We start from the raw sequence: 13978 nt of genomic DNA, 5'->3' as shown, positions 1-13978 counted from the left end.
CATGTTTTAAAATGAGATCCAGTTTATGATGCTGGCATTCTAAATATTGTGGTTTTGTAAAGTCTCCATTTTATTTAGTATTTTTACAATCATACCATTTAATTTTCCTGTGTTTACTGCTGTTGTGTCACATATAATCATTGTAATACATTTCCACGCATCAAAATCATTTAGCAATTTTTTTAAAGCTTCAAAAATAAGCTTTAAAAAAATTGCTAAATGAATTTGATACATAGCTTAACAATTCCTAAATTGATTTTATTATTCTCATTTTGAAGTATCACAACCTTTCAGTCTTGTTGATTTTCTTTCCATCAAAATGTAGGCAAAAATGTTCTTCTTGTACTATTTTAGTAATAATTTTTTCTTTCTTTCCCCTTGTCTTATAGTTGATCTCCATATTCCTGTCTGACTTATAATATAACTTTTAACAGATTCTAGCTGATTTTTTAGTACTTGAAAATTTAGTTATCACAAGATTAGATGCTAACTTGGTTCTATTGTATACTCTCTTTCTTGATTTTTTAATTTACACTGATTTTTAACTGTCTTTTGAATCTAAATCTGAACCACTTTCTTCTGATGCAGTTGAGCTGTTAAATGGAAAATTATTTACTTTGCTTGTCGAAGTTGTATCTTTTGCATTACAAACTCTGACTTTTGAAGGATGTAATGACACTTGTGTGTTAGTACTGTGATCAACTTCTACTGAACTTAATAATTGTATGTTATAAAATTTTTTATTTTCCAGACTAAGCCACATGCCCTTAATATTGGTGATATCAAAAAGATCTCCTTTTCGCCAGGCTTTTTAAGATACTTGTCTTGCTTTTCTATAACCTTTTCAATTTTTCTTTCTACTGATTGTTTAGAAAAACTTGGAAAGTTGAGTTTGTTTCATAAATTACATATTTCAACAGCAACTAAGTTTACTTTTTCTTTTCTACTGTTTTCAATAGATGCCACAAAGTTGTAACGCCCAATAATAAAAGTTTTTTTTAGCATTCTCTTAAATGAATCTAATGGTTTTTCAATAAATGGAAAATTCTTGATGTTGTACGTTTTTTAAATGAAACTAAATTTTTTGTTCATACTCTTGACAGTTTTGTTATATTTATTTGACATATTAGAAAAATCTAAAATGCATGGATAATATATGTTAGTAATATTCTATGTTTTAACATTATTTTTATAAAAATACTTTTCTTTAAAAATTTAATTAAATTTAAAATTAATTAAAAAAACATTAAAATGCAAAAAATACAAAATAATGATTAAGACATAAAACACATAAGTACTATTTTCTGTATTTGTTTATTATTTCAGTTCAGAGCAACATATTACACAAGTACTGAGAATAGTTTTACTTAGGTGTGTTTTATGCTTTATGTCTTATTTAAAATCAAATACTTCAACAATAGTCATAAAAATAACACAAAAATTTTAATCACATAAATTAATTGTGTAGGCGGGGGACATTTTTTAACTATTTGATATTATTATGAAATTTTAATATTAACTATCAACTTCTCAGGTTTTTAAACTATGGCCAATTAAAACTGTGACAAAAGATAAAAAAATCATAACCCTAATGTATATACAAAATCATAATGTATATATAAAATCATAACCCTAAAGTATAAAAGGGTTATTCTAAGAAAATAATTAAGGTGGTGGTACCCCCCGTGCAGGCACCTGCTGTAAGGAAATTTGCTGTATGTAGGTATTTTTTGGTCAGCACTGTTGAAATATGGTCAACGCTGTCGAATATGGTCAGTGCTGTTGAAAACAGTCTAGAATAGCTCTTGATATATATATATATATATATATATATATATATATATATATATATATATATATATATATATATATATATATATATATCGAGGTAAATGGTACTTTTGGAGTCAAGTCCTCTACATTTGTTTGCCTAGCCCAAAAAAGCTAAATTTTACACACTATATATATATATATATATATATATATATATATATATATATATATATATATATATATATATATATTTTAAACATCTTCGCTTCCAACAAGACTGCAAGCAGCCACTAATTAAAGTTGGAAGTTACTGAAAGAAAAAAGATGAAGATTGTAGAGCAAGATAACGATTGACGGATGACTTAAAGGATTGCAAATTATATGAATCAGGAAAGCAAGATGAAGGAAGCGAATTCCAAAGAACTGATGTTCGAGGAAAAAAACTAGACGAATAAGCGTTTTTGGAGCACTTAGGAACAGTCACAGAAAAAGGATGACACTTAATTAAATGACGAGTAACACGGGAATGAATTTTAGTAGATGGCACAAGAGATGCTAGCTGTTTAGAGCAGTGCCCATTATAGTATTTGTAGAAAAGAGAAGGAGAAGCAACATTACGACGATGTGATAATGGTTGGAGATTGGCTGCAAGAGCAGGTCCAACTATGTTTACAATGCTTTTTTGCACCTTGTCTAAAAGAGAAAGGGCATCATTAGAAAAACCGCCCCAGATATGGCAATAGTATTCCATACAAGCCCGGATTTGAGAATTATAGAGATAGAGAATAGAATCCGAAGTAAGAAAGTGACGAGCTCGATAAAGAGATGCAACCTTAGCAGATGCTAATTTTGCAACTGATTTGATATATGGTTTCCAAGAAAAATTGGAAGTAAGAGTTAATCCTAGAAGATGAAGAGTAGATGACTCATCGAGTACATCACTATTCATAAATATATAAATATAGGAAGATCTAAGTTATTGCGATAACGATTGGCTGAAAAAAATTCAGTTTTATCTGAATTAAAGTTCACCAGCCACTGTGAGCCCCATGCTGTAGCAGAAGTGAGATCCTTTTCAAGCTCAAATGCCCCCTCCAAGCAATCAGAGATTGTTGGCTTCTTATTGCGACAAGAATAAATGGTAGTATCATCAGCAAACAATGCCACCTTATATGTGAGAATATTTGGAAGATCGTTAATGTAAATTAAAAAGAGTATAGGGCCAAGGATAGAACCTTGAGGAACCCCTGAAGTTACAGAAAAAGAAGAAGAGTGCTGTCCATCGAGGACAACTTTTATACTACGATTGGAAATATATACATATATATATATATATATATATATATATATATATATATATATATATATATATATATATATATATACATATATATATATATATATATACATATATATATATACATATATATATATATACATATATATATATATATATACATATATATATAATATAATATATATAAACATGTGGGATATATATATATATATATATATATATATATATATATATATATATATATATATATATATATATATATATATATGTATATATATATATAAACATGTGGGATAACATAGTATTATACTTTAACTCAATGCCAAAAATATAGCATTGTATTAAAGTATACCATACTTTTTATAATAAATTGCTAAAGTATAAAACCTTGTCATTTGCTGATAAATCTTGTAATGAATTCTCCTGCACACTAACAACTCCTAAAAGAAAATATTATCATTAAGATTTAACTTGAATTTAAAAACAGCCACACCCTAAAACTATAAACTTTTATTACAAAATATCACTTTGTGATATCTTGCTTAAATTTCTCATAAGGAGCATTATTTTCAATTTATCATCTTTTATTTATACGTACTTTTGTAATTAAATTTTTCTTGTATTTTTTTTTTTTTTTTGTGAGCTTGCATTTGTTGTTTAGTTTTAGTCTTTAATTGAAGTTATTATTAGTCTCTACCAATTTTCTACTTTAATTTTTTCTACTTTCTACTTGGTACATTAAGTTATGTATATAAACTATATACTGCACTCTGCACCATTTTATCTTTTATTTTGGTTAAATAGAATTTATTTGTTTTGGAAGTTATTTTTGTGTTAGATTGTATTTGAGTTAAAATTCTTATAAAGAAAAAGTTCAACTGTAAAAACTAGTAAAATGCAGTATACTTTTGTTGTGGTATAACAATATTGTAACGATGTTGATACACAATCCATTATAAAGATGTTGATACACAAACCATTATAACAATGTTAATACACAAACCATTATAATGATGTTAATACACAAACTATTATAACAATGTTAATACACAAACCATTATAATAATGTTAATACACAAAACATCATAATAATGTTTTTTTTTAGGTGCCTCAAGAAGACCTTAGGTCTTGTCACAGAGCACCCCGAAAGAGCATTTAAATTGGAAGTTTATGCCTCCTTCCTTACCAATGACACTAAATATGTACAGAGTTTGCTTTGAACCCTGGATCTCTTGGTTATAAAGCAAGTGCTCTAACCACTGTGCAAAGGCGGCACAGATACACAAACCATTATAACATGTTTTATTTTGAAGAGATTTATTTTAATCGTAATGTACCATATTATAACTTTCAGGTTTAAAAAATAAGAATGTATCATAATCTTGGACAATCACCAGGGTTGAGAAGAAAGATTACAACAGTGATACATTAGCAGTAGAAGTCTGTAGTCAGCAAGATAAACAATGATATGATGACTCTAAGAGAAGCAGCTACTGAACTTAATGTTCCAAAGAGTACATAATTAAATAAACCAACAAAAAAATACAGTAAAAGAGTTGGTCGTCTAATTATTTTATCATCAGACACAGAGATGTACTTATTAAGTAAAACACAACTTGCTCTGAATGGGGATTTCCATGAGATACTCTTGATCTTAGGGCTATTCTAAAAAAATTTCTAGAAAAACTTAAGAATTGCTATGTTCACAAGTAATTACCAAGAAATTGAATAGGTATTGCCTTTCCTAAAAAGATATAAAATTTGATTAGACAATGTAACTCTTAAAACATTAAATTTGCCAGAGCAAATTTAATGTTTTAAGAGTTTCACCTAAAACAATTAAACAGTATATAGAAAACATCTCAGTAAAACTGAAGGATATTCCACCAAGTAACATAAGCAATGACAAAAGTAACTTGGCCAATAATTCTGGTACAGTTGAATCCCGTTAAATCGGACGGAATTTCAATTCCCCTTGAACATTCCCTACCAAGTTACTGTAAAATTATCAGCTTAAGTTGTACCCTGGTTAAGTCGGACCATTCGCTAACTCATACTGTTTTTTGAGGTCCCTTTGGCAAAAAACTTCGCTTAATTAGGACTTTTATTTTGAATTACATATAAGTGCATATAATAACGAAACTTCCAATACTTTAATAAAAATTCCAAACTTTAAATGCTCAAAAATAAAATACTTTTGCGTCAAATATAACTAGACATAGCTAAACATTTTCATGGAGATCTTTCGATTCAGTTAAGCTTCAATTAAATTCTATTTGTTAATAACTATTACATTAATTCAAAAAATAAAATTAATTCAAAAATATCAATTAAAATTCAAAACTTAAACGTTCGAAAGATCTTTGCTTCAAACATAATTTAACAAACTAAACATTTTCATTGATATCTTTGATTCGGTTATACTTCGATCTTTATTTACTGAAAATTTACTTTGAACTTTATTTACTGAAAATGTCGAAGGTTGCTAAAAGAAAGCTATCAAGTAGAACTATAACAGAAAAAAATACTAAAAGAACTCGATAAAGGAGAATCATCTGTATCTATATCAAAGAAATATGGCATTCCAAAGCAAACATAGTCTGGATGGTCAAAAGAAAAAAACACAGTATATTCAGAAGTCAAAAAAAATAAAACTTCTGCAAAAAGAGTGTGGATGCATGTCTCCCTAAATGAGGATTTGGATAAAGCATAATAAACACTCGACACCAAAACATTCCTATGTCTGGAACCATTTTCAAAGTCAAAATTTTGCATTTTGCAAAAGAACTTTGTTGTGACAGCTTTCAAGCACCCAATGGATGGTTAGATAAAAAAAAAGAAACAATGTATCGTTTATAACAATATCATGTATTTTATCATTTTATTTTTTCATTGGTATTTACATTTATTTCATTCATTTGCCTAAAAAATAATAACAAGCATGGAACTCTCATTTCTATTCCATTGTCCATAAACCAATAAATTATCAATCCAATTCTTTTGTTTTAACTTTTTAAAGTCATTACCACATTTTGGGTTATTACCATGCACTGCATGAAAAGCAAATCAATGAAAACCAAGTCCTAAACCATACCTAATAAAATTTATGCTAATTTTAAAGCTGCTTTTCTTATTTTTCATAGGTGAAAGTCAAGATGTTACTAATGAAAATGACTGCTCCTTGGAGGGAAATAATTTTGCAGACAATATTTTCTTGTTATAACTCGCCTGATATATTCAATGCAGATGAGTTCTGTTTGTTTTATAAAGCACTTCCAAAAAAAGTATGCATTTGAAAGATGAGAAATGTAGCGGAGGTAAGAACTGCAAGGTACGACTAATTGGGCTTGCTGCAGCTAACATGTGTGCAAAAAAACTTCCTATGTTTGTTATTGGGAAATCAAACAAACCCCATTGCTTTAAAAGGAATTAGAAGCACTCCATATTGTTACTGTGTGCAAAAATAGAATTGGATGACCTTTGAACTATTTGAGGAGTGGGTTAGAGAAAATGACAGAAAGTTTGCATTAGAAGGTTGTAAGGTAGCATTGGTTATTGATAATTGCACCGCCCATCCGAATATTGAGAATCTTAAATCAGTCACACTTTACTTTTTCCCACCAAACACAACTTCATGTTTGCAGCTGATGGATCAAGGAGTCATTGGATTGTTGAAGCGTAAGTACCAAACTAATTTAATTAACAAGATCATAAATGCTATTGATATTGGAAAACAAATGCCTTCAATCTCCATACTTGATGCTATGAAAATGCTTGTTCATTCTTGGAATGAAGTTTCAGAAACCACTATTCTTAACTGCTCCGCAAAGCAGGATTTAAGGAAGGAGTAGGAGTACCAAACAAAGATGAAGAATACTTTCCTGCATTAAAAAATTCAATTGATCAGTTACGCCAACATGATGAGGATTTTGTTGCGGAAGATTTTACTTACAAAGATATGTTAACAATTGATGATGATGTTTCCGTTATGAGAGGAGTGATGGCAGATGAAGATATTGTTCGAGATATCATTGAGGTAGTTGAAGAAGAAATGGAAGAAGAAGAAGGAAACGAAACATTGGATGAAATGGTGACAAAGTCAACGACTGAAGAAGTTCATAAAGCAATTGAACCCTCGATGTTAACTCAGAGTGGTGAAATTCAAAGAGTAGCTTTGAATGCTTCAAAGCTGTTTGAAAAAGAATTGTGCGAGTCACTGAAACAAACATCAATTTCGGACCTTTTTTGTTTATAGTATATACTATATATACAAAAATATATATTAAACATAAGATTATATTGTTCTACATATATGTACATAGTATTTATATATCGAAGAACATTTGATAAGTCTTGAAATCTCAATAAGTCGGACATTTTCAAAAAGTCTGATTTAACGAGAGTATTGCTTATTTGGACATTCACTAAGTTGGACAATAAAAGTATACCCCTTCATAGTCCAATTTAACAGGATTCTACTGTATTATGAAACCAATAACTAAGAAAGAAACAAAGTACCCAGTTGCATGAATACATCAAAACCAGCAACTAGTCTTATGTTTGTGAATCTGCAAACGGATACCTCTTGCCTTCGTTTGTTATTTACAAAACAAAGTTCAGCCTCAATATTTTTACAAATTCAAAAAGAATTTTTGAAGCTAATTATTGGAACTGTTACTTTTGCATAAAACAATTATGTTACAACTATATTTATCATTTTACTTTGTTATATTATTTTTGTTTATGGTACATGCATTTATTAGATACTTAACTCCTTTTTGTGTCCAAGTGTTTTTTTGATTGCATTTGTTAAACATATAAATCTTATTACTGATGGCCATCCTTACAGAATTATCAAGTGAAAAGCATTTTATTGGTATGGTGAAAACACCTTTATAAGTTGTTAAAACATATTTGATGTAGATACTTACATACAACTTTTAAAATAACGAACCTTTTTAAAAACAAAAAAATATTCTAAAGTAACGCCATGACTAGGTAATGGTCAGCTTTATACATTAAAATAAATAAATTGGTCAAAGTATTCCTATCATGAGGCAAGATTGGACAGCCACAAAATTTTAAAAAGTTTTTGAATATGTAAAACTGGGTACAGAAATAACAAAAAAAAAATAGATTTAAAAAAAAAAGAAATAAAAGATTAGTCTTGATGTTTTTTTTTTCTTTGATATTAATCTTGATTTTGAACTCTAAGTTAAACAGAAAATTAGATTTTTCATTTACTAAAAATGATATAGCAAGGTTTTTATTAAATTTATTTATACCTTTTCTTTCAAACATAAATGCAACAGAGCCATCTTCAATGAAGGTACAACTAAAAGTTTATGTAAGAAGAAATCACAAAAAACTATGTAGCTATGGATACACATAATTAAATATTATACAAATACAGTTTAACATAGTAAAACAATTGTTATTCTTATCGGAAACAAGAACTCTCCTTCTAATTATAAATGGCTTATTAAATCAATTTCCTTGTTTTCGAGAAACTCTGGTTGCCACATATACTTGTCACAACATTGGCATCTTGAAAAAAAAAATCCATGTTGTTACCGCTTTTACAATCTCCTAAGAAAACTACTAGGAAACGCTGCTCAAAAAACTGTTTATATCTCTCAAATTCAATATATATTTATATATATATATCTTTTTATATCTCTCAAAATCAATATATTTATATATCAGTTTATATCTCTCAGACGTAATACATTTATATATCTGTTTATATCTCTCAAATGTAATATATTATATATATCTGATTATGTCTCAAATCTAATATATTTATATATCTGTTTATATCTCTCAAATATAATATATTTATATATTTATATAGTATTTTATACATACATGAATGAGAGACTTTTAGAGATAGAGAATGGAATCATGAGTAAGATAATGGCAAGCATGATAAAGAGAACCAAAATTAGCAGATGCCAATTTTGGGTAATTTCAATCACACCAATTAGCAAGTCAGCAGTAGAAAGAGAAGATGGGAAACCATATTGATTGTCAGAGAGTAAGTTATTAGACTCAAGATGGGATGTTTAAAATTTGTTGATTAAAGACTCAAAGTCCTTGCTAATAATAGAGAGAAGACTAATTGGACAATAGTCCGAGTGGTTATAATTTGTACATATTTATCTGCTTATATCTTTCAAATGGAATATATTATCTAATTGTTTATAGTTCACAAATATAATATACTATTTATTTGTTTAGCCTTCAAATGTAAAGCAATAACGCTTCAAAACTTGACCCTAAAGAAAAATGGGTTGAAAAATAATTAAAAAATAATTAACTTCAATATGTAATTACTCATTTTTTTTAAGAATACTTTTGATTTCAGCTTTGCTCCGAAGAGGATTTGGAGTAAAGAGGTCAATGATTAATCCACATTTACCAGGTCCACGAGCCTGTAACATAAAACTAATGTATTTTTCATCTGTTTCCTAAAACAAAACGTAATAACATAAATAACTAAATCTAATAACATAATTAAATATAGAAAAATAAACATAACATAAATGTAATAACTTGGTCTTGGCCTGGCCTTAAGGCCAAAAATTGAGGCCTTGGCCTTGAAACTGTTGGCCTTGGTCTTGGCCTTGAAAGTTTTGGCCTTAACCTTAAAAAAAATAACACATTTTCTTATTGATTTCGTTGAATTCTGCGCATAACCTTGGTCTATTTTTACAAAATGTGGTTTTATTGTCACAGCACTTGCTACTTACAGCTTTGTTAATAATTGGCCTTCTTGGCCTTGGCCTTGCTTTTGTCCTTGACCTTGGCCTTGTAACTTGTGGCCTTGACCTTGGCCTTGCCACTTTCGACCTTATTAACAACTCAGCTTTGTATCCACAACAAAATAGTTTACCTAAATATAAATATTTGTAAGAATACTTTGTTTTTCTTAGCTCAACTCCTGGTTCGCAAACATCCGCAAACATCAGCAAATTTTATCAAATATTTGCTAAATAAATAGCAATACTGTTAAACAATATCATTTGCCTAATAATTTTTAACACCAACAAATTTTACCCAACACTTGCTGAATGACATTTAACATACATAAATATTATCAAATGTTTATAAAATGATTAACAACATTGACAAGTTCTATTAAATATATGCTGCATATTTAGCAACACCTCTAAATGTTATTGAATGTTTGCTATATATTTAGCAACACACCTAAATGTTATTGAATGTGTTGCTAGATATTTAGCAACACATTCATTTCACCCCTAAATTTTATTACATGTGCGTTATATATTTAGCAACAATCCTAAATTTTAAACTACAACACTTCTAAATTTCAACCAATTTCAGTGTTTTTGAAAACAAACATTTTACGCCTTTATGAAATAAAACTTACTACACTCGTTAATAGTGAAATACATTTTTTCTACTTATTGTAGTTTATTGATATACAAAAAGTAAAATAAAACAAAACAAAAAAATCTTTAAAAAGTGAAAACATCTGATTTATATTATATAAACCTGTAGAAAATTTTTAACAAAATTTTATAACTGAATGAAACTAACTCTTAACGCATTTTTAATGGAAGTTTCAATTTTTTCTTTAGGCATACAAGAGGCTTTTGCTTTTGAAATAAGTTGAGCCAACTTTGAGTTAAATTTGACATCAGGACCATTATCTAAAAAAAATTTAAATTTGAATTTTTTTTAAATAACTTTTTTAAAAATAGTTTTATTAATTAATAAAAAACGCCTTCAGTTGATTGAAATAAAACTTACAACGCTCATTAAATTGTCAATAATTGATTGGGACCATTAAATTGTCATTGCCAATAACTGATTAAAATCTTTATATTTTCATTTTAAATAATTGAAACCATTATATTGTCATCTTAAAAACTTAATTTAGACCATTATATTGCCATTGTCAATAAACAATTGAAATAGTTCCAATCAATTATTACTATGGTCATTACATTATCAAAGTCAATAATTAATTGAAACTGTTATATTGTCATCATCAGTAATTTTTTTTTCTAAAGATCTTTTTTTTTCTAAATATGTTGAGTTCCACTATAGTCTGGTTAAGGAGGTACTCATTTTTTTTGTTTTACGCTCTCTAAACTGCTGCACAGAGAAGCAAATTAAGTGTGGCACTTCTTGGGCAAGGTTGAACTCCATACCTCTCAATTACAATTCAAACGCTCTACTGCACCATACCGCCATTGTAAATCAATTGATTTACAAGTGTTACAACCACTACAACAGCTATTGCCAATAATTGAACATATATTAGACAATTGAATAATATTATAAAATATATCGTAGCTGTATATTGTTGTTATTATTTCAACTATCTTTACTCTTTCTTTCTATTGGTTCCTATTGCTAGTTTCAACTAACTTTACTTTTTCTTTCTATTGGTTCCTATTGCAAGTTTCAACTAACTTTACTCTCTTTCTTTCTTGCTATTTTCTGTTGATGTATGATAATAATAACATTATTAATTAATTAATGAAATAATTAAACACATATTAGTACATTATATCCAATTATAAGTTTATACTCTATTATTTTATTGAAAACTGTAATAGTCTCAACTAACTGATAATCTTATATTGTTTATGGTTTGTGAGTTCGTTAAAAAGTGATTCAATGTATATTTTATCAAAAAATAAAACATCAACAATTCAATATAAAACGTTGGTTTGTAACATTTTGATTGTTAATATAAATGTCCTTAAAAAGTCTAATCTATTAATTTTAAAAAAACAAAAAATTTTTAAATAATTTTTTTAAATGTTTTATTTAATTCAATATTATATATATATATATATATATATATATATATATAAATATATATATATATAAATATATATATATATATATATATACATATAATAGAAACAAGCTTTCTATTGCTTGTTTCTATTATATATATATATATATATATATATATATATATATATATATATATATATATATATATATATATATATATATATATATATATATATATAATAGAAACAAGCTTTCTATTGCTTGTTTCTATTTTATATATATATATATATATATATTATATATATATATATATATATATATATATATATATATAATAGAAACAAGCTTTCTATTGCTTGTTTCTATTATATATATATATATATATATATATATATATATATATATATATATATATATATATATATATATATATATATATATATATATATATATATATATATAATAGAAACAAGCAATAGAAAGCTTGTTTCTATTATATATATATATATATATATATATATATATATATATATATATATATATATATATATATATATATATATATATATATATATATATATATATATATATATAATAGAAACAAGCAATAGAAACCCTTAGAAAAAAAGAGTTAAAATAGTTGAAATAAACAAAGGAAATCAAGAAAAAGAATAAAGTTAGTTGAAATAAAAGGCAACTAACTTTACTCTTTCTTTTTCTTTAACTATAAAGGAAGAAGCAAGAAGAAAATTAAAAATAAAATAGTACCGAGAGAACATTTCTATCAACATTTTGATAAAAATAAAATAAACAAGACTAAATACAAAGTTGAAACTGTCAAAATAAGAACAATAAAATTAACTTTTAGGAATTGTTAAATGTAATAGTGGAAAACCCAATCACATATTTAAAACATTATAAAAAATTACTAAATGATTTTAAAGAATGTATTGCTAAGACTATGACACAACTATTAACTGCACGTGAATACAGGAAAGTTTAATGGTATAAATGTAAAAATACAAATTGAAATTGGAAAGTAGACACATTATTAGACCACAATAATTGGGACGTCGGCAGCATATACTGGATTTCACTTTAAAATGTTTCAAATCACTTTATAAATTATAAATCAATAATAATATAAATTAAATAATTTAAAAATTAAATACACATACTTGAATATATATTAGAACTTAAAATAAACTCAAACACAAAAATAAAAATTAAATAATAAAACCTATAGAAAAACAAATGATGATTTTATAAATTTTCAACGTAGGAAAGAATTAAAAACAAAGTATACAAGTAAAACGATAAATTAATTTTTTTATTTTTCTATAAATTATTTACATTTAAAAAAAAATTTATTTCTTTTTGAGTCCTTTTTTTCTGAGAAAAAAAAACAACCTTAAATTTACATTACCTTTGACAGCCTGAATAATTTCCATAGAAAGTTTACCAAATACCTTTGCTCTTGCATTGTCAATGTGCATCTTTTTAAATTTAATATTTGACCATTTCGAATGGCCTGCAAACCGTTTTTGTAAATGATTCAAAGAATTTAAAACTGCGATGTTATTTTGGGAGAAATTATCAAAAACTAACAATAGAATATTTCTCCCATTTGATTTAAAGTTTTGTCTCAATATGATTGAAGCCATATCTTTAATTTATATTCATCTATTTTCATAAAACAAAAAATAATTTTTGATTTTGTTATAGTGCTCCTTCGTCGTTTCTGTAGGTATACAAATTCATTATATACTTAATTTTAGCAACTTGTAATAAACTCTATATGCACAAGTCTGTCAAAGAATAGATATAGTAAATTCAGTAAATACACCTTATGTGAATCTTTTATTTCTTTGTAAACATATAACACAAAAAACTTAAAATATAAAATAATAATACCAAAAATATGTAATGAAAAAACTTTAGAAATAAGAAGAAAAATAGTTACGAAACTAAATAAATTTACATAAAGTAACTAAGACACAGGCATAAACAAAATAACTGTATACACATTAAATAATGATGTTTACCATAAATTAATCTATAAACTTAATTGAAATGATAAAATAAAATATCTTTAGGCTCCCTGGTATATTGTGACTTAAATACCTC

The 13978-nt window shown here is 26.5% G+C and overlaps 1 protein-coding gene across 2 annotated transcripts in view; it reads right to left on the bottom strand.

Annotated features, from left to right (window-relative positions):
• The window catches only part of LOC100204646 (probable transcriptional regulatory protein Nther_1800), a 37677-nt gene extending 24003 nt beyond the window's left edge, over positions 1 to 13674 (bottom strand). Inside the window, exons 1-5 of one of the 2 annotated variants that reach the window (XM_065810279.1) lie at positions 13278 to 13674; positions 10637 to 10749; positions 9407 to 9540; positions 8356 to 8405; positions 3458 to 3510 (exon numbers count right to left, since the gene is read on the bottom strand). In XM_065810279.1, the coding sequence (XP_065666351.1) occupies positions 3458 to 3510; positions 8356 to 8405; positions 9407 to 9540; positions 10637 to 10749; positions 13278 to 13515 (588 nt within the window). In that variant the 5' untranslated portion in view covers positions 13516 to 13674. Of the gene's footprint in view, positions 1 to 3457; positions 3511 to 8355; positions 8406 to 9406; positions 9541 to 9822; positions 10054 to 10636; positions 10750 to 13277 lie in introns of those variants that run through there. The other variant, XM_065810280.1, reaches the window with a different exon arrangement.
• Between the last annotated feature and the right edge of the window lie 304 nt (positions 13675 to 13978).

Source organism: Hydra vulgaris, chromosome 11 (assembly GCF_038396675.1).
Source record: "Hydra vulgaris chromosome 11, alternate assembly HydraT2T_AEP".
NCBI classification, from domain to species: Eukaryota; Metazoa; Cnidaria; class Hydrozoa; order Anthoathecata; family Hydridae; genus Hydra; species Hydra vulgaris.
Note: the sequence above shows the minus strand (reverse complement) of the source record. Positions and strands in the feature narration are given on the sequence as shown.